The sequence below is a fragment of the Diospyros lotus genome, chromosome 4, assembly GCF_014633365.1.
Source record: "Diospyros lotus cultivar Yz01 chromosome 4, ASM1463336v1, whole genome shotgun sequence".
Taxonomy (NCBI): domain Eukaryota; kingdom Viridiplantae; phylum Streptophyta; class Magnoliopsida; order Ericales; family Ebenaceae; genus Diospyros; species Diospyros lotus.
In genome coordinates this window covers 5352514-5374607 of record NC_068341.1, presented here as the reverse complement: position 1 = coordinate 5374607, position 22094 = coordinate 5352514, and the positions used below count along the sequence as shown (strand labels likewise).

The 22094-nt window shown below is 34.3% G+C and overlaps 3 protein-coding genes across 3 annotated transcripts; 2 read left to right on the top strand and 1 right to left on the bottom strand.

The window, feature by feature from the left end:
* The first annotated feature begins 1280 nt into the window (after positions 1-1280).
* On the top strand, positions 1281-7350 carry LOC127798780 (E3 ubiquitin-protein ligase MIEL1-like). Its single transcript, XM_052332382.1, has 12 exons — positions 1281-1696; positions 1817-1904; positions 2132-2188; positions 2302-2334; positions 2428-2505; positions 2758-2801; positions 2919-2959; positions 4760-4842; positions 4926-5017; positions 5118-5187; positions 5929-5970; positions 6861-7350. The coding sequence occupies exons 1-12, from the start codon at positions 1647-1649 to the stop codon at positions 6984-6986; spliced, it is 804 nt and encodes a 267-aa protein (XP_052188342.1). The 5' UTR covers positions 1281-1646; the 3' UTR covers positions 6987-7350.
* An 898-nt stretch (positions 7351-8248) lies between these two features.
* LOC127800029 (uncharacterized) lies at positions 8249-16746 on the top strand. Its single transcript, XM_052334416.1, has 11 exons — positions 8249-8615; positions 8898-9044; positions 9124-9278; positions 9391-9484; positions 10202-10272; positions 10362-10468; positions 10998-11119; positions 11390-11478; positions 13595-13654; positions 14320-14424; positions 16192-16746. Exons 1-11 carry the CDS (start codon positions 8465-8467, stop codon positions 16312-16314), a joined length of 1224 nt encoding a protein of 407 aa, XP_052190376.1. The 5' UTR covers positions 8249-8464; the 3' UTR covers positions 16315-16746.
* Positions 16747-17479: 733 nt separating this feature from the next.
* LOC127800030 (CASP-like protein 1E2) lies at positions 17480-21888 on the bottom strand. The gene is made up of 2 exons (XM_052334417.1): positions 21553-21888; positions 17480-18068 (listed from the first exon to the last, which is right to left on the bottom strand). The coding sequence occupies exons 1-2, from the start codon at positions 21837-21839 to the stop codon at positions 17732-17734; spliced, it is 624 nt and encodes a 207-aa protein (XP_052190377.1). The 5' UTR covers positions 21840-21888; the 3' UTR covers positions 17480-17731.
* Between the last annotated feature and the right edge of the window lie 206 nt (positions 21889-22094).

Genomic DNA, 22094 nt, shown 5'->3' with positions numbered 1-22094 from the left:
CATATCAAGTTATTTGACTAATTATAAAATTCAATAACCTTCATTTAATAATTTTAAATTTACAAGTTGATATATCTATTGTGACGTTGATTAAGCTATTAAATTAAAAAATCATATATTAATTTATTTCATGTTAAAAAAATTGAATCAAATCAACTAGTCAACTAAGAAAACCGACAACTAGACTGTGGTATGCTACTGTCAATATCAAGAGTTGATCAATTTTTGTTGAATCAAATAGTTCAATCAATTAATCTTTACCTTTATTGTAGACTTTTAATATATTTTTATATATATATTATTATCATGCAAAGATGTTAATATAATTTAAAGTTATTTGATGAATTCTAGAATTCAACAAACTAACAGAGTTTATCTAATAATCTTAAGTCATAAAGTCATATATTGCCCCGTTTGTTGCAGCTTAATTAAAGAAATTATAGCTTATAGGTTCTTAGATTATAGCTTTTAAAACTTAGAATAAATTATAAACCTGTTTGTTGCATATTCTTAGAAATTGTAGTCAAGTAGTTGTGGTATTTGATATCATAAGCTATAAAATAACTTATTTTTGTATAATTGTCCATAATACCCTTAATAGTTATAGAATGATAATTTAAAAATTAATTAGTGTATATATATAAGTTTCAAGTGTTATAAAAAAATTAATTAGAGTATAGAGAAAGAGGAAGATGGCGAGAAAGAGGAAGAGATATGAAAATAAAGATGGCGGTGGAGAAGAAAAACCCATGATTGCGTAGACAAGAGGGTAATTCTTTGTTAAAAATAAGGACAAAATTGTCACAAAAATATAATCATTTAAGCAGAAGTCGTAAAAGCTGAGGTACCTCAACTTTGAAAAAATCAGCTTCTACCCCTTTTAAAAGATAGTAGAAGTTATAAGTTATAATTCTATAAGTTAAAACAAATACTACATCATAACTTTTTTGAAGCTAGAAGCTAAAAATTACAACTTTTAAGCTGTAACGAACATGCCATTGATTATGTTGTCAAAGGGGGTGGTAGTAAATTAATTTATTTCATATTAAAGAAATTGGATCACATTAACAGGCTATCTATTGTAGACCTATGGTCAATATTAAAGATGGGTCCACTTTTGTTCAATCGATCAACTCAACCAGTTAATTTTTTCCTTTTTTTTAAGCCATTTCGCATATTTTCATCCACCATGCTTGTATTCTGTGCGCGCAATAATGTGAGGTCCTGAATAAATGAGACGATAAAACGGAAAGTAGCTGCTCCCCCATAAGCATTGCGTCCTCCCAACTGTTTGTGAAAATCCCCCACGGCCGCTTGCTTTCTCTTTTGGCCTTGCTTTGATTTCCCTATTTACAAACAACCCAATCCAATTCGTCAGCAAAACGGCGCCTCTCTCTCTCTCTCTCTCTCTCTCTCTCATAATTCATAAATATATATATATAAAGATGTATAATATTAATATTCGTGTAGTGTGAGATTGAGACAAGTGATGATTGTGTATATAAAAGGACTGTGTCAATTTGATGGCTCCTCTTTTACATTTCTGGGACTTCCCCACTTCCAAAATCAGCCCATTTCATTCTGGGCCTTCCCTCTTTCCGAGCTTTCTTTCCATTTTTGGATAACAAACAATCTCTCCAGCAAAGATGGAAGGGTCTCCCAGTGACCGCCTTGATTTTGGGAAGATGGGTTTTGGGTACCTCTTTTGTAATATCTTTGTGTTTTTGTGTTGCTTTCTACTGTTTGATTGATGCCTCGAGCTCGGTTTCTTGATTACTCTGTTAAAGGTTATATGTTTGTATGTGATTTTCCACAGTTGCAAGCACTATAGGAGAAGGTGCAGGATCCGAGCTCCCTGCTGCAACGAAGTCTTTGATTGTCGTCATTGTCACAATGAAACCACAGTATTTTGATCTTACTTTCTGTTATATTTGTCATCTTTTGCTCAAACTACTAGGTCCATGGACTTGTTTGTTTTGTTTGAGAAACTAGTGTGTTCTAGGCGATCACTTAGCTCTCCGAGACATCATTTTTTGAATTGATATTGCACGTTTGGATCCAACCTATTTAACTATCAATCTTTCTTGACGTGGGTATTTGTTGTTCTTTATTTCTTTATGTGATCTATTAGAGCATGCTAAGCAGCCCCTGTGATCAACACGAACTCATCCGATGCAATGTTAAGCAAGTATGTTTTATTACGGATTTCTTTATTCACTCTCTACGTTCTTTTGCTCAATTATTTTTGTTTTACTGTCTGCAAATCATGACAGAGGTGTGGATTTTGAATTGATGTTTCAGGTTATTTGCTCTGTTTGTGACACAGAGCAGCCGGTATGTCTTGGTTTTAGATCTGTGCTTGTTTTGATCAATAGTGCAATTGGTTCAGTCTCAACTTTGACTGATCTTCATTCCACATGTAACCAGGTGGCTCGTGTCTGTACGAACTGTGGAGTGAAGATGGGAGAATATTTCTGTGAAGTGTGCAAATTTCACGACGATGATGTGTGTTAACTAGTTCATATTATGCTTGTAGCTGAATTTAATTCATGTTTGTTTGTTCAGTATTGCAATTACTCCAGTTTGTCTTTCTTTAAGCTCAAAAGAAGAGCAATTTGATTCATCTTTTCGTTTTAAAGTACCGAAAGTTTTCAGGCTCAAAAACAGAAAGGGTTTCTTGTAAACTGGTGACACAATAAGTGAGTCATTTGTTTTATCCTTTTAAAGAGGCTAATTACTGTGTACACTTAACTGCAGATTGACAAACAGCCATTCCATTGTGATGATTGTGGGATCTGCAGGTTAGTGAGCAAAGTTAACTTTTTTTTTTCTTGGTCTGTAAGGTTTTTGTATGGGTTGATTAATCTGACCCCATGGTGATGCTTATAATCTAAAAAATGTGGTTATAATCTGTTCAGAGTTGGTGGCCAGGAGAATTTTTTTCACTGCAAGAAGTGTGGTACGCACTCTCTCCCATAATGTCTTTTTGTTAAATTGCAAATAGAAAATAATATTTTCTTCTTCAGTTGAACAAATGATAAGAAATAGAAGTTCAGTGGGCGTTCTTTTCTTTTTCTTTTCTTTTTTCTCTTTTTTCTTTGTAACTGTCCTTTAATTTTTGAGGAAAAAAATCTTTTAGTTTTCTTTAATTAAATTTATTAACCCGTTTTCTCTATTAGACCCATTTGTTTTGAACATCTTTTGATGTTCACAGGTCTTTTCAGATTTTGTCACACTGCATGCATGCACACTTGCCCACATGACCAATACATAAATATTTGTAACTGTGGAGCTCCTTTTCCTGTAAATATCGTTTGAATAATTAATGTTGCTTCTTGGGTGGCTAACAATCCTCAGATATGGGATAATTAAGTGCTTAAATTTGTGGTGAATGGGTCGCTAAAGCTTCTAGTTATCACAGAAAAGACAGGAAAATGCTGATTAATGGGGGTGCTTGCGTTTGTAAAGGTGGTATGTTGAAGGTGACTCTATAGATATGGCCCTTGCCCTTTTTGTTCTCTGAATTTCCCGGAGAACTGTACTTTCATCAACTCAAAGGCTTTGGACTGCCAGAAATTAAACAGTTTGAACTCCATTATGTATTTTGGGATAAGAAATGGAGAGGAAATCTTGAGAGAGAGAGAGAGAGTGAGAGAGAGAAGCATCTTTCTATCACTGAGAATTGGAGAATGGAAGCAGATATTGCTAATGTGGATTTGGTAAATATTGAATTACAATTTTGTGTGCAGCCTCTTTATCATTGTTGGTTAATATGAGCATATTATGTAGAGGGTTTATCATTGGCAGATGAAAAAATAAAAATCTCATAACCATCTTAGAAAACAGGAGTCAACCTTTGCTCTCTGTTACTACAAAGGAAGTTAGATTAAGAACTTTAGAGAGAGTAAACTTTCAGGCTCTTTTCAGTTTTAGGAAACATTTTCTGTTTTCCAACTTCAATTTTCAATTGAATAATTGAATCTCCCATTAAAAAATAGAAAACTCAATTTTCTAATTTTTCAACTTTATACCATGATTTAGAAAATATCCTTTTTGATGTTTTCTAAATTTTCTGAAAATGAATGCTATGACTTTTTGAGGCATAAAATGTTAGGACATTATTAGTTATAAAATTAGAGTTAAAAACTCAAACCTCATTTCGTTTGAGATTTTCTTTGGAACTTAAATGGAATACAGCCTGTGACTTGTTCTAAGAACCCTCATTTCTGTTTGGTGCTGTTAATTGTTAAATATATTTCTTATTTGTCAAATGTTTGGCACAATATTCTGTGAAGCAGATGAATTATCTTCTTTTCTTGCAAACATTGGTGGGCATGAGTGCTCCATAAAATATTTATATATTCACTGGCTACCAAATGTACTACAAATGTTTACGTCGTTAACAAATTGTCAGGTTGATGTTATCCTCTCTCTCTGATTACCTCTTCTGGCCATGAAAACAATTTTAATTTAGTAACTTCTTTGAATTTCCGTGTTGACTAACCAATCAGTTTGGTTACAGCTGTTTCAACAGGGAGTCCTTTAATGCTTGTGCAGCTTCTTCCTTCGGACTAGGGCAGCTTTAGCGATCCTTTTTATTTGTATTATTAGAAATATTTCATTAATTTTTCCACTTCTTCGTTAGTTATTTTTTAATCCATTGCATGCAATATGTATAACCTTTTACTCTCTCTTTCCTTTTCCCCACTGAACATGTGTGTTATCATCGTTTTTCATGTTTATGTTATTAAATGTACAGGATCATGTTATTCTGTGGGTCTGCGTGATAATCACTCTTGTGTGGAAAATTCCATGAGGCACCACTGTCCCATATGTTACGAGGTTTGTTTTCAACTAGTCCTAGATCATTTCTTAAAGCTTAAAGTTTGTGCTGCCATAACTCTGGGATGATTGTTTTTCAACAGTATCTCTTTGACTCCCTCAAAGACACTACCGTTATGAAATGTGGCCACACAATGCACTGTGAATGTTACCATGAGATGATAAAGCATGACAGGTAAGCAGTTATCTTACCATGATTCTCTTTGTGGTCCCTCGTTTTTCTACTACCAAAATTGTTGTTCTTTTCTCTAAATTTCATTGAATATATCACTCAGATATTGCTGTCCAATATGCTCCAAGTCTGTTATTGACATGTCTAGGACCTGGAAGAGATTAGACGAGGAGGTATGTTTATTTAGCAGGTTGACAAATTATATTGTAGCCTAAAATTATTAGTAATACATGTGTATGCTTTAGGAGGTGGAAGACAGATTAGCTTTATTCTGTTTAACCTTTGATTTATTTATATGTTTGATAAAACAACAATTCTGTCATATACAAATTTGAGTCCCTCAGATATTACCTAAAATATCTTAACTTTTCTGGGAAACATGACTCAGTGTGGATATGTATCAATACTTCCTATTTTGCTAAGCTACAATCATAAATTTTGAATAAGCTCCCTCTCCTTACTCCATGATTAATAATTGGGTTAATGATGCTGTTCTAGTAGTGTTGATTTTTGTTTCTTCTTGTTACTCTCATTCCTGTAGCATTTTGTTTTGCAAAATTTAACTTCCAGGGATGTTTGTTTGAGTTGGTAAGATTTCGTATTAGCAAAAGTTGCATGACCAATGGATGCCTGTCATCCATGATCTGAACTTCTGATACATCCTAATGATCTTATTTTTCTTAGATGGGTCAAAACATTGTATGTACTTGCTACTTGATGTGTTTCTGGAAATCTTTCTTAGTGCATCACTTTATTTTTCTAAACAGCTCAAAGTCATGTTTAGGTATTCACACTTGGAATTTCTGTATGAAAGATTCTATGGCATTAACCTAGTTGCAACTATCATCATCTTTTTTGTAATAATATCATGACTATGATTTTTGCTCAATTTGAAAATTTTCTTATTTTGTCAGATTGAAGCAACCATCATGCCCGAGGATTACCGTTACAAGAAGGTACTGCTATCTCTCATCCTTGCTGTATCTGTTAAAAACTGGTGCCATTTGTTAATCCATACCAAAATCTGGCATGATTTTTAAGGTATTGGTATATTCAGAAATTTTTGCCATTCGGACCAAAACTCAATAGAGAATCATACAAAGTTATTGAACATACCAAAGGATCCAGATCGTGTCTAATACATATAGCTTTTGTGTTTATTGGCCTGAGTTCATATTATGCTTTTCAGTCATCCACTGATTAATTTATTTGGCCTGCGAGTGGCCAATGTTTGAAAGAGTTTTTTCATGGTGTTCGCAACCAATGGATGGGGTATTATTAAAATGTATTTCGATCAAATAAAGAAGAAAAAGGTTGGGAATAAATAATGCATTTGACTATCTAAGTGGGGGCAAGTGCTCCAACTTGATGCATAACTTTAGGATAGGTTTGTCTGCAGATCACTATCTTTCATTAATCGTTAATTACAAACAAACATGCTAGTTTTTGGTTCATGGTTGCTCCATTGGGTAGATTCTATTCGCGCCAACCATACCTCAATGACAAGTCTAAATATAAGTGATAGAAGACAGAGGAAAATGGGAAAAAAGGATTTGCCACGCCCAAGATCACCATTTTGATGCCCCATATGCCTTTGGAAGTATGGATCTTAAGAATTTTTTTTTGCAGGGGTTCTTATACAGCCTTGCCTCTTTTATTTATTTATTTTTGGCTCATTGAAAGGCCTAAGACCAGCCTTGCATTTTTGTTTCTCATCATTCTGAATATCTCTGTTTTGTCTCTGTAAATCGTTTTCATTGGTTTTGGCTCTATTTTGTCTCTCTTATTTTTTTTTTTTTTATGGTTTTCGTTGTTTAAAGAATCTGAAGAACACAGACTATTGCAGGTTTGGATTCTGTGCAACGATTGCAACGACACTACTGAAGTCTTCTACCACGTAATCGGCCAGAAATGCAGCCACTGCAAATCATACAATACCAGGACAATCGTGCCTCCAGTTCTTCCTCACTGAAAAGATAGGGTGTTTCCAAATGCATCTGCCACCAGTTCCCTTTTCCCCTTCATTTATGTCGAGACACCATCGCATTGCGTTCATTCCAACTGTGGAATTTGCCTGAAAGTTTCACCACAAACATTCCTCAGGTGTTCTTCCCCCCCAGTTACTGCTATAAAACCCATTTAAATGACTATGGTTTAACTGTACACCCAGCATTGATATCATCTGGCCAGTTCTTGGGTCATTACTCATTATCTATAGATTGTATTGGATTGCTTGCAACTTCTTGGAGTGATGGTCAATTGCAGCATGAGCTAATATTGTCATTGGCGATCATCAACTTTCTTATTTTGACGTTAAAAATTATATCTTTTACTCACACATCATCTCTCATTTTATAAATGTTGTGGTCTTTTTTATACTTTAATTTAATATTATTTTATAAATAAATAACTTTTATAATTTAAATATGACATGTGAATCATAACAATTATGATACTCGTCATTTTATTTTAATTTAAACATTAAACTAAATTAATGATTTTAAGAAAAAAAAAATCATATGCTACAAAAGTTGTTATTGGTTGATAAAATATTTTAAGATATGATATATTTATTATTAACTAATATAAATATTTAGATGTCTAATGATATATTTAAGGATACTTGTTAGCAAAATTTTTAAATAAAAGTTGATTTATTGTAATTTTTTTGGATAAAAACATAAAAAGACAAATATAGTGATTAGAAAAACATTTTATTTTACAGGAGGCACTTGACTAAATTAATATTTTAGTGTTAAAAGTATATAAATGCACTTTTTAGCAAAAGTCTTAAATTATGTATAATGTTTTTTAATAATATTATTTTACTTAAAATTTAAAGAGAGTGAATTAAATTATCAAAATCTAAAATTTTGAGCATGTGGGTTAGAATATCTTTTTGTACAAAATTATGTAATTATCTATATCTATTTAAAAAGTCAAATTTATAGATTCTACTTATAATAAATTTATCTATTTTAAACAAAGTGATGCTCAGTAGAAAAAAAAAAAAAATAGCTTATCCCACTGTTCCTTGCCACCTATGTTGCACGGAAACAAAAACATGATAAGAAATGAAAATGTGGAAATAGACGTTTTTCTAAAAAAATATATATAAATAGAGTCTGAAACGAGAATATAAAACGTTTTCGAAACATTTTAGAAACGAGAAAACTACACCTATAAGATATTTCCGTGCAACATAACTTGCCACTATACTGCTAGTTCTTACCTCTGTGTTACAAGTCTCGGCATATTGCATCTTAAGATTAGGGTTTCATTGGATCTCGAAGCGGATGCATAGAACAAACCCCGGACCTCCGTTCCACCCTAAAATACCTCTTTGGTTCTCTCTCCGCCTAATCCCTGATCGTCGTCTCACTGCCGTCTCTCTTCCAAAATCGCCGACTTAAAAACCCCCCCCTTGCTCGCCGGAACAAGTGCAGCGACATGCAGGTGGTCTCGAAAGCTCGCCGGCTAGCTAGGGTCTTGAGGCCGCCGGCGGCTATTCTCTGCCCTGACCCCCGATTCCAAACGCCTCTAGTCGGCGCCCCCCACTCTTGTCTCCAATCTCGCAATCACGGCACACTCTGGTTCTCAGGTACTCAATTCACCGCTTGGATTCGAAGAAAATGTTAGGATTTCAGGAAAATGAATAAAAAGAAATTAGATTAATGGAGGCAAAAAAAACAGTCGTATCAGGCTCAGCCAAGTGAAGTTGTCTTTGTTTCCTTTCCTTCTCTTTTTTCACTTTGCATTTCCTAGCAAGAAAGCAACTTATCCACAATAAAAGTAAAATCAAAAGAGAACTAGCAACCAAACTGGGGTTAGCATCTACTTAAAAGAAATGATTTGAGTGACAATCTCGTCTTGAAATACACAGGAATTGGTAATGTCTCGTGTGTGCCATCAGCATTGAATGTTTCGCAGATAATATTGCAAAGTGGGCCGTTCTTGGTGATGACCACGACAATGGTGGCGAAGGTATCGTATTCTTCGAGAGCAAGCTTCAAAGAGGGCAATCCAACAGGTCATTGATACTTTTCTCTTGATTTGTTTGTTTATGGGGTTAATTGTTGATATTGAGATTTCTGTTGTTTTGAATGCAGAGGCCGTTAAGGAATTGTATGACAAAATGCTTACATCTCTGGCAGAGAAAAGAACCATGCCTCCAAATGCTTGGCTGTGGTCCCTCATTGAAAATTGCTCCAACCACGATGATGTTAAGCATCTATTTGACATTTTGCAGCGTCTTCGAATGTTTGTGAGTTAGTCATTGTGCTTATTTGTTGACACGGTCTTGCTTTTCTTTATCTACAGATTGGCTTTTGTAAGTTCAAGCTTAATAATAATTAGAATCTTTGATTTGGTTGCAGAGACTTTCAAATCTTCGCATTCATGCAGATTTCAATTGCAATCTTTGCAGAGAAATTACTAAAACATGTGTTCGAGTGGGAGCCATTGATTTTGGTAAGTTCTCCCAATGTGTTTCTGAGGCTTGGCCTTCAAGTGCTTCTCATATTGTGCTTTTATTGGGATAATTTGAACTGTTAGTTGATTATTGCTTATAATATCTATCCATTGTCTATATGAAAATGTAATAATGTGAGTTTTCCCTCACAGTTTTAGGATCAGTGCATCTTATATCATGAAACATAAATAAGGATATAAATGCTTTAAATTTCCAGACCTCAGGGAGCATCCATCCTTGTGAATATTCTTGTGTGATATGTGCACTAGAGAGATGCATGTATGAGGTGAGTGGATAGAATGATAGAAGTTTGTGGCAGAAGAGGTAGTGGAAGAGTAAATAAAACATGGTGGGGAGCCCTTAAAACATGACACAGAGAATAATGGCATACGGAAGATATGTTCATAGATACACATGATTGGAGAGATATACCTTATGTAGCCAACCCCACGTAGATTCTTGATGTTGTGGTGTTGGTGTTGACTTATGCCTATCAAAGCAAAAAAAACTAAAATAAAAGCTCATAATTTGTTACTTCTTAATAGAATCACCTTTAGACTGCAACTGGTCATGTACTTGTGTGTCCTCCATTCCCCTCCTAAAAATTGATGTATTTGACATCATTAAATCTTTTTACATTTATTTAAGAGGTTGTTTTATCTGTTTTGCGAGGGATTACATCTTAACCATAATGATTTGATTTTATGTGTGTCCAGGCAAGAAGGCACTGTGGAAGCATAATGTCTATGGACTGTCTCCTAGTATTGGATCTGCTCACCATTTACTGGTATTTATGATATTAATTCTTCTACAAGATTATATGAACGCTATAGTTTGTGGCTATGTGTATATGAATCAGGTTTTACTTGGATGCAGTTGTATGCTAAACAGCGCAATGATGTTAAACTTATGATAGAGGTCATGAAACTTCTGAAAAGGAATGACCTACCATTGCAACCTGGCACAGCAGACATTGTTTTTAGGTACAATCATTATATTATGTATTTCCTAACTTTTTCTTTCTGCAATTTACTTACTGTGTTATTTAATGAGTAGAATCATCCAGTTCAGCTATAAGCAAGGTGTAAAGATGACCTTTATGTATATATATTGGAGAAGCTTTGTTGCTATCAGTTTATCAGAATTTAAGTTTCTACTGGAAGCATTTGACTGAGCAGCTTCTCGATATGAGACTAAGTGGCCAGATTTATACTGGCATCTAATTTAATTAGTTTTAAGTAATAAGTTGACAAAAGCAGGGGGCATTTAGTTTGTATTGCGGTGATGAAATGGTAGGACTTGTGGACTGATGATAAAACAAATGCAGGGGCTGCTCTGGGTGTTTGAGCAATAAGTAAAAGGTTATTTGTCTTGCACAACTTTGCACTGTTAACCATGAAGCAAAAATATTTCACTTATTAAATGTAAAGTTGTCCTATAAATGTAAATTTTTTTATTACTCTAATGCTGTTCAACCCTTATTTTTTTACATTTGGAATTATCTATTGCCAGCATTTGTTACGACACAGATAATTGGGAGTTGATTTCGAAGTATTCAAAAAGGTTCATCAAGGCTGGAGTCAAACTGCGGCAAACTTCATTTGATGTATGGATGGACTTTGCTGCAAAAAGAGGTTCTCAGAAGTACCTTATTCTGGAATTATTTAATGGGAGATGTGAATTTTTCTTTTATTTCTTCCTGCCATCTGATTGTATGAGTGTATGATGGTTGGTAGAAATTGTTAGTAGTAAATAACTATAAATTACTTCATCTCACTAGGAAGTAAGGAATAAGGCATTTAATTGAGTTTCAACACAGTGATTTCTTCCATTTAATTCTTGCCGCTTCTCATGCTTAAGAATGCTGTATCACTCGTTATATTTCTCATTTTTCTTGCTTGCAGGAGATGTTGATTCTTTGTGGAAAATTGAAAAGTTGAGGTCAGAATCCATGAAGCAGCACACTCTTGTGAGTGGGTTTTCATCTGCCAAGGTAGTTTATTTGTATCTTTTGTCAATTCATTCAACTTTCATGTTCTCTTTGCTATCAAAAGTTGATTATGATATGAAGTGATAAGTTATCTAATAAGAAAATATGAGATCTCAAGTTTGATTATTTTGTTTGACCTGACACATTTGTGTTTAACGACAACTGTTCACATGTGTTTTTAATATGAACTTTTGACCTCAGCTGGCTTAGTATTTTCTGTGGTTGCTTAAGTTATTGCCTTTTAAAATGCAAAAGAGCTGTTTAATGTCTTAACACCAGACAGTAGAATGTTTAGACCAGTGTGTCAGATCCTAAGAGATCTGATGGTAACTCTCTAGAATTCGGTGAAGAATTCCAAAGAATTATAAAAGAATGATAGAAACAGAGGGAGAAAGAAGCAGAGATTGAGGGAGAGTCGAGAGAATTTGAGAGAAAGAGAGGGAAACAGAAAATGAGAGAGAGAATGGTAGAATGATTCAATTTAATATTCTCTATAGTTCCTTACATGTGCTCGGGTCCTTTGTATATAGGATCCCGCAAATACATTCCCGCCACCAAGATTATTTACATATGTACCCCCTTCTAGAATTAGCTAACTGCTTCCCTAACTGTCCACACGTGTATGCTAGGCTCCCTTTACACAGTATATTCTACTTGTACATATTAAGACTGTGACACTGTTATCAGAAAAAAAAATAAAAATTGGTAATGTCCTGATGATTTACAAATTGTTATGCACATTGAAACATGGTATGGTTCCATTTTAAAATAGCGAATTTAGTGTTGGAGCAACCAGAAGACTTCTTTTTTTCTTTTTTCTTTCTTTTAAAGATTTTTTTGGGAGGAAAAATCAAATAATGTCCTGTTGATTTACAAATTGTTATGGACATCAAAACATGGTCCAATTTCATTTTAAAATAGCAAATTTAGTGTTGGAGCAACCAGAAGACTTCTTTTTTTCTCTTTTCCTTTTTTAAAGACTTTTTTTTGGAGGAAAAATCTAATATAATGAAATAAGATGTTGGAAGATTGGAGTTTTGGCACAATGACATATCAAAAGATTGTCCATCCATGTTAGCTGACCTCATGTAATGGGATAAAGGCTTAGTATGTTGTTGTCGTTGTTGTCCATCCACGTTATTTGTAAAAGTGTTTTTATGTGATTAATGTAAGAAAAATAGTGCCTTCAGTTTTAATAGTTGACCCACCCATCTTGTCACATTTTAGAACATGTAATGTACTGTGTTGGCATTATTTTTCCCATTCCACAAAGTGGAACATACGGGATTCAAGTAAATTAAGTTTAGACAAATGTAGCAGCATTATTGATCTCATTACAATGCAAAACAAAGACTGAAACTTTTGATCTTTCCAAGAAAACGGAAGAGTTGAATTTCTCTACCAAGGATGATAGAGCTGGGAATTAGGAAGGAACAAGAAACTGCTTAAGAGTCCATCTCTTGAGTCAAGGTTTCTTGCAAGTTATGGTCAATTGTACTTATGCATACACATGCATAGATAATATTATAAGCCATGTTGATACCATTTCAGAACTTAAAAACAACTTAAGAATATTATGGTAAAGTACGAAACTTGTTTTTTTTTTTTATTTTGGGTTTGAATATGTACAGATATGGCATATTTTTCTTTCCTTTGTGGGAGACAGTTTCTTAACTTCTTAGGCAGCATGAGTAGGGAAATGATATATGTTACCTCTTTATAAAGTCAAAAGAGGGATTGATAGTTAAAATAAATGTCTCAACTGTCTACAGTTGTCGTTCATTTCAAATGGTTGACTAAAGTAGTAAGCATTAAGGTTCTCTCTCTCTCTCTCTCCCCCCCTCCTCACCCCCCCAACTGTCTGTGGATGTTTAACTTCCTGCCTCGCACTTTGTGCTTGTGAATGTTTATGACCTGCTAGAGCTCCAGATCAACAACATATCATCAAGCCTTTATCCCACTAGGTTGGGTTGGCTAGAGTGCCAGACCAATTATACATTTTGGTCCAAATTTTTTACATGAAATGCTTGCGAATGGACATTCTTTTGTGGTAAGGGAGATATAAAGAGGGAATTGTGAATTTTATTCTGTAAAATTTTAATCCTGATCATTATGGCAGGGTTTTCTACTTCAAGGTAAGCCCGAGGATGCTGCTGCAATAATTCAAGTCCTCAATGAGGTAAATACATGTACATGGCCTAAATTGTTAGATGAACTGCGGGAGCAAACACATTTCCTTCATCTTATACTCTAGGAAAGAGAATTGAGTGGGTTTACTAGCCGTTAAATATAAAATAATTTTGGGAGTTTTTAGCTTTTTCACTGAGCTGATAGTCTCTCTTTCTATCTCTGATAAAGTTAGCCATCCATGGGGTGTACCTTGTCTTCAAATTAAAAAAAATCAAAATTAATAAAAAAAGCTTACTCTTATCTTGTTGCAAAGTTTATAGAAGAGATTACAGAATCTTCCTATTGGAAGGGGCAACATGTCCTGGCTTTCTTACTGCAGTTTCGGGAATTTGATTACAAAGTTTCAACTTCCTGTATTGTGTGGTTCCATATAGTTTTATTCAATATGCTGAGTCTATAAACAATTTTAGCTGTTTCAAGTGAAATTGCTGGATAGACAGGAATGGCTCTCCACCCAGGAAGTCTATGTGATTATTATTTGCATTCATTTAGTGGGTAATATTGTGCTCACACAGGTTCTTGATGTCTATGTGTTATTTACCAGATAGGAATAAAAAGGAAAATTTGATAGCAGTGAAGAGTTGAAGTTGTCTATTTTTCCTGCCATTGTTCATTTCTCTTTTGTGGAGTGTTATAATATTTATGATGATGCAGACTCTATCTGAAGCAAAGAAGCCTGGCATCACGGTTGAGCTTCAAAAACTGGTCAGTGAGTGGCCCTTGGAGGTCATAAAGCGTCAAAAAGAAGACGACAGGAAGGTACTAGATTCATATTGCTGTGTAGACTCTGTTGAAAAAGGGATTATGGATGTGCTACTATTTTCTAGATCAATATGCAAATTCTTGCTTATATCCTCCCAAATGAATTTATTGATTGCTTGAGACTTAGTGGTAATAATAAAGGGTGAAAATCTGCAAATTTATATTCAACCTGGCTTGTGAAAAAAGAAAAACGAAGTCCTATGTCTATCAGCGATCTTGGTAAATACTCAAGCTTTAGGTCCTATGTCAACTACCTCACATTATTTTCTTCTGAAGACTCCTTACTTAGACCACCTTTGTCTAATCTTGGAGAGGTTACTTTGTTAACCAGGAATTCCCTTATAATGGTCTTCCAAGGGTTGTTTTCTTTCTTTTTTGTTAGTTAGTCCATGAAGTGACTATTTTGCAGATTCATGGCTCCACCATCCAGAAAACATCTGTCATGGCCCCTCGTTTTCCAGTAAGAAAATTTTTTCCTTCAACCTAATCATCTAACAAATGACGATGACAATGTCAAAATCATAATTATCTCACTATGTGAAGTTGACTACATGCATTTTAGCTTGGCAATCATCTCCATAAATGACTGCATTTTAGATGAGGCCATTATATCCATGTCATGCATATAAAATTTTCACCAAGTTATCTTTATACCTCCTCCTTTTTTCCTACAAAATTCTTCCATTCTCTTCCCTCTTTTAGCAGCTGTGTCTATTGATCTTCATGCTACTTGTTGAAATAATTTGAAATTCATCTTGTGCGTCTTATCTTTAATAGGGGTGTCGCTCGAACCTTATTAAGGTAACTGACTCAGGCAGAAACGTAAGAATGTAGATTCAAACACAATTTGTTGTTAATTCAACGAATGCCGAATTGTATTGATATTAAGGAAAAGGAGAAAACTCCAAAGTCTTTATTTAATTCAAAATTCAACAACCCTCATAATGAAATGGAAAACTGCTTAAATACTGAAACCCTACAAGACTCCCAACTGGGCCGGGCCCAAGACACAAATATTAAAAGACAAAACATGACAAAAAACATAAAAGTGCAGTTTTAACTTATTGAACGACGTCAAACGGCCAAAATCCCTCTTCAGTAGTGGCAAAGCGACTACTCTTGTCTGGCTCGCCTAGACGATTCCGGAAATATATTATAATAGCGATTCTGAGTCCGTATGCGAATTCTAGAGCCATTTCTTCGAAGACTTATCCCAACAATCCCAAAACTCGAATGCTCGTTCCTGTACTCCATCGGTAACTAATTTTGTCTTCTCGTTTTTGCTCGCATCTTCTTCTTAGTTACACTTATACCATGCACATGATGGTACTTCTACAACTCAGCATCCTGTGCCATAAAACAAAATCGGTCTTATATGTACTGAATCTCTTGCATCAAACCACAGGATCCTAAGTAGCCCAGGAGAACGGGAGTACTTTTGTATCCCTTCCCAGGATTTTAAGTGCTAGGAGTACTTGAATTGTTTACTCACTTGGCTGAGTGAATCATTGACTCCCTTTATGGAGTAAAGTTCTAGAGCTGGGTGAACTGATTAAGGTTAGTGAGTGATCTTGGACCCAAGTAAGTGGTGGGTACCTATAGTAGTCAATGCATAACTCAGACCTGGAGATGTAGTGCAACGTTCAATTTCAGATTTTGAGCCATCAATATGTATTCTAATGTAATATATATATGAATTTAACTTCACCAAAGAGAAGAAATGTGCTTATGCAAATGCTATTATTTCCTGTTGTATTTGCTCAGGAACTGGCTGCTGCTTTGCAAAATCATATTCTGGCCATGGTTAGATCCATGCTAAACATGGGCCTAGAGGTGGCGAATGTAAATATGGAAGACCTAACGATGAAAGATGGGGTTCCCTGTTAAATTTGTTCGTCCAAGCAAGTTAAGTTTTGAGAGCCTGAAGTCCATATTCAACCTTCGCACCAGAAAAACAGCAAAGGAAATGAGTTCTAGTTACGGCCGCCACTGAACGCACCTGGGATTGACTGCCCTCTCTATACGGGGAGATTGATTCTTGCCTACCCGACAAAAATCCCCCAACACATGAAGTGGTCATTTGTTGTTCTGGACGTATGTCTATTAATCAACTTCTTTTTCTTTCAACGAGTCGGTCATCTATTCATACTGAAAAATGAAAAATATCTGGGGGCGGGGCAGGTTCTATCTGGATCTTTTAACATACAATAATCCAATTTTGCAGTGCTAGTGCAAACAAGGTCCATTTTTGCAGCGTTAGAACTTTCATTTGTTTGTATGGTTGGAGATATTGATTGATGTCAATTCCCTTTTTAAGACTGGAGGACCTCTGTCAAGTCTGAAGTATATTTAGGCTGCCAATGCGTTTTCATTTTGCCATTTGATTTTGTGAAGTGGTATTTAGCTAAATTCTACATGAACAGAGCGGGCATTTGGATGGTATTTGGATATAATAGTAAATATGTCAAATTCTCAACTTAGATATGACTAATTGAGTAATACCCCACAACACTATACCTCTTATTTACAACCAGCGTAAAATTCTTCGAGTAAAACAGCTTGAATTTTAAGAATTGTAGTTGTAGTAGTAGTTGTTGAAAGTGTAACTTGATTTATTAGTTCCAAAGTTCCATACGTTATCATGGACCAGACTTGACAGCCCGACAGCTTACCGAGAGTAGTAGTAAAACAGCCATACTTGACGGCTCGTTGCCGTCTTGGTCTCGTCTACTGCCGCAGCATCCTCCCAATTGTTGAGGATGCAGCAGCGGTTAGTGAAAGTGGCAAGAGGATGTAACAGTGGTCAGCAGTTGTTAGAGACAGTCATGAAAAAGGAGAGAAAAGGCGAGCAAGGAAGGGGTAGGGGAAGTAAATTTGCAATTTAGGTGAGGGTATTTTTGTCATTTTTCGCACCCTTAGTAAGCCTCTCGGTAAGGTTGTCGAGCCGAGTAGATTAATCCCATTATCATTGGCTTCGTTTCTGGATTACTATTGAGTACTTCTTCGTTTAATCTTTGTGTTCGTAGCTATGCATTCTATTTACAGGTGAAAGTGAAAGAAATGAATTGGGGTTGGCTTTCAATATTAATAATACGCTCTACGCGGCTTCAACAGTTAAAAAGGGGATATATATGTGCCCGTACGAAGAAGAAGGTACACAAGCGCAACATAAATTGACCATAACAGTCAATAATGTAAACATTTACTTAACTGCTACACACCTAACAATGCCACCTTAATAAGTTCACTTAATCTAGAAGGAACACACAGAGGCCAACCCTGCGAATTCTGATCTTCCTCGTAATTAATTATTCTTGTGGAGTTTCAGAGCATTCAGCACAACCAGCCACATAAACGCCATGGCCCCGAGCAGAGACAGCGCCAGCGCCGCGGCGAACTGGTGGCAAAACTTCCCGAACTTGTCGCAAACCTTTTGCCAACGAACGTGCGAGTTCCCGTCGAAGCCGATCACGCCGACTGCCGCGGCGGCTCCGTTGCCGGAGAAGAGCAGCGCCACCATCACTAGGTCTAGGATTATAATCGTCGATGCCAAACCCTTCCTTCCACCCTTGGTGGCCAATGTGAGCGCCAAAGAGAGCGCTGCATATGTGCATGCTATGCCATTTGCGACCACGAAGTACCTGAAATCGTTAACCCGCGTAAACATGTCAAGGGACAAATTTATCGAACAAATATCTGTAATTCAATTCATTTTTTAATTCCTTTTCAAATAATTTAACTCATGAATAAATTTGAGACAAAAGCTAGAATTTCATGGGCAAAATGAATTAAAAACTATGGATGCGTTCTCTTTATTGTTTTCAAGTCATTTTTAATTTTTTAAAATAATGAAAACGCATACTCTTTACTGTTTTTAAAAATATATTTTTGAAAATAAAAGAAAATTTATAAAAAAAACTCAAAACAATAAAAAGTTATTTTTGAGTATTTTCATTCAAAACAAATTCAAAATTCAAAACATATTTATTTATTTGTATTTTATTATTATAATAAAAAAATATTACAAAATTCATTAACTTTAAAATCTATATATTTTTAATAATATATTAATATTAAATATTTATAATTTACTGAATAATCAAATTTATTGAATAAAATATCATTAAAAAATTATTTTCAAAATTTTAATGAGAACGCATTTTCTAATTTTTTGTTTTGAGAAATAATTTTTCAAAATGATAAAGAGAATGCGTTTTCAATTTTCTAAAAATAGACTAATTTTTTAGAGACAAAATAAACTATTTTGAAAAGTCCAAAAATAAAGAATTATAAATTGGCAAAAATTAAAAAGTTGAGAGACTAATTTAACCTTATGTTTGAATGAATTAAATTGTTAACAACAGTTATCTTCCAAAACCCTCTGTGTTTTTATTTATTTAGAGTATTAAAATTTTACCTGACTAATTTAGGTGACCTTCTCCTCCTTTTAGATAAATTTGAATTTTAATATAATTTATATACACTTAAAAATTAAACATTCAATGCAATTTATATAAAATTTACCTGTCTTTGAATAATAAATTTATTTTTTTAATTATTATATTAATTCAAATTTTAATATTTCATGTAAAATTTTAAATATTTTATGCTCGTGAGGGAGGGCAACCCCAGTGGCTTTGAATTCATTCAGGGCAGGTTGATGAAGTAAATGGAGTTTGGTCGATTCATTAATGGAATTAGCAATTTGGCATGGCAGAGACAGAGGTGTACGTGGACAAATTGTATGGGATACATCCGCCGGTCCCTACGTTGATAATTGCATGGCAGGCTGAAACTAGAGCCAGCCAGCCAGCCAGCAAAGCCTCCAGGAACGAACAATAACTGCATGGCAGGCTGGAACTAGGGCCAGCACAGCACAGCACAGCCTCCAGGAATATTTTATTTTAGGATCATGCTACATGTACACTAATTTTGTACATTTTGGGCTACACAAGGGGTATTATGACCAAAATACCCTGCGCCTCTCCATGAGCCTCACGCGCCTCTATGCGCCTCATGAGGAATTTTTTGTCATAATACCCTATTTTGTAGCTCAAGGTGTACAAAATGGATGTACCAATAGCATTTTCCTTTATTTTATATAGAAGCCTCAAACATTAATAACTTGGATCTACTCAGCTACCGCTCTTCCCTCATTTAAAGTTTTGATTTTCTAAGCCCCACCAGTGGTCAAATATTTAGACTTTAGCCAGGATTTGAATTAATACGATAATTTAAAAGATAAAAATTATTATTAAAAATTAATATTTAATAAAAAATTATTAATTAATAAAATTAAAAGATAAATTTTGTATAGACTATATCAAATATTCAATTTTGTTTATAAACTTTATCCGTATTTATATTTATTAAGGGAGTATATGAAAGGAAAAGGGTACTCATTTTTAAAAATTAATTGAACAAAATTCGAATACTCTTAAGTAAATAAAAAAATAATAATTTTCTATTGTAATTTCTGGTGGTGGAGGTTTGGGGAGGTGAAGGCTTTAATCTTGTTTCCTATATATATATACAAATAAAAAATAGTAAAATGTAATAAATGAAGGCTGATACACCTCCAACTCCAAACAAAATCAAACCAATAAAGTATTTTGGATTAAATGATTATTGAATTTTATATTAAAATATAAAAAAAGTTATTAAATTTTAATTTATAATTAAAAAATCATCAAATTTTAATTTATTATACAATTTCATCACTATATAATTAATTATCTATAAGAAAAAGATTAACGAGATGTTGATTTTTTTTTTTGTAATTTAATACAAAGTTGAGTAACATTTTCATATTTTTATACAAAATTCAGTAATTATTGGTGTTATTTATCAAGTTAGATAAATAAATAATATAAATGATCATTGAACTTTGCATAGAATATAAAAAGATTATTGAACTTTGAATTAAAAATAAAAAACATCAATAAATTTTATACTAAAATACAAAAATATCAACATTTCGTTAGGCTCTTTTAACGACAAATAACGATAGTTATAAAATTATATAGTAAATTGAAATTCAATGATCTTTTGACTATAAATTAAAATTTAGTGATACTTTTGTACTTCAATACAAAATTCAATGCTTCACTGCAAAATTCAATAATCATTTATACTATTTAGCAAACTCATCTATATTTAATTAGTTCATTGTCATTTTTAATTATTAATTTTCAAATTATTCTTTATTTAAAAAAAAAAAAAACATTACTAGACTAAACACTAAACAAAGTATTCAACTATTTTAAAATAAATTTAAAGTAATTAAGGACATGGATACCCCCACATTATTTGATTAGATCATATCCCTCCCAGTTATATCTAAACTCTTTAATTATATGCCTCAGCCTCACTCCTCTTTTTATCTTTACACAGCGCTTTTCTCTCCCTACCTCTTAGTTCCTACTAGAGTTGTTAAAAAAAAAATTAATGCACCACGAAAATTGACTAGACCAAATCGAATCAAATCAAACTAGTTGATTTTTTTTTAGCGGTCGAAAACAGTTTGAAAGCTGTCCAAACCGCGCAATTTGCCGTTTGGACAACAGGCGGTTCAATTTTACCGCCTAGAAAATAATATAAAAAATAATTAAAAATAATTATTTTAAAAATAATTAGTTTGGATAGTACATTATTCAAAATTATATATATGTATATGTATTTGGAGATAATTGAATGTTGCATATTTATTGCATGATGATATGCATTATTTGATGTTATGTCATTGGAAATATGATGGTAATTACTGATCATCTTTATTTATTATTTTTAAGTAATATTTTTAATAATTTTAAAACTCACATGTACCAAATTTTTAAACTGCGGTAAACTGCACCAATTAACCAAACCACAAATGCGGTGCGATTTGGCTACATCAAAATCAGACCGCGATCTGGTTTGTTCAAAAAATCACATTAACGATTTGATGTACTGAAAATGGTTCAGATCGATCAAATCGCATCGCACACGCTCTTGATTTCTACGCCACGACCCGAGAACAGTACAGTACATATACCAACGAGGCACTGTAGCAGTAGGGGCCAGTTCAGTACCCTTATTTCATGTTTCTAAGAGGATGAAATTAAGAGGGAGTTGGGGGAGACTTACACGAAGGCAGAGAGGTGATGCCACTTGGCGGTAACAGGGAGATGCAAGGGTGGCAAAGAGTCAACCACGGACACCTCTACCATGACGGTTTGCTTATCAACGCCAACCACGATGGCCGCCGCCAGACTCAGCGCCATCCCCAAAGCCCTAAGCGCCATCGCTGCTGCTGCTGCTGATCTGATTATTGTTTTCTTCTCCACTATCATTGTTCCTGCTGCAGCCATCTTTTCTTCTCCCCCCTCCAAAACCCGTCTCCCTCCATTGATATTGCTCTCGTGTTTCTCCATTCACACACACACAGGTGTCCGAAAGGAATGGGCTTTATTTTGGCAAGTTTTTGTGAATATATATATATATATATATATATAAAGGTTGAGATGAGATGAGTATCCAACACGTCGACACTTTAATTGAGTTGGTTGGGGAGATCTTGAGATGGTACGATGCATTGCCCACTAACAAGAATTTAATCTTCAACCGTTTTGAACAGTTGAAATTTAAGTCAGGCCAAGAGTCAAACCATCCGTCCGTCCGTCCATGAA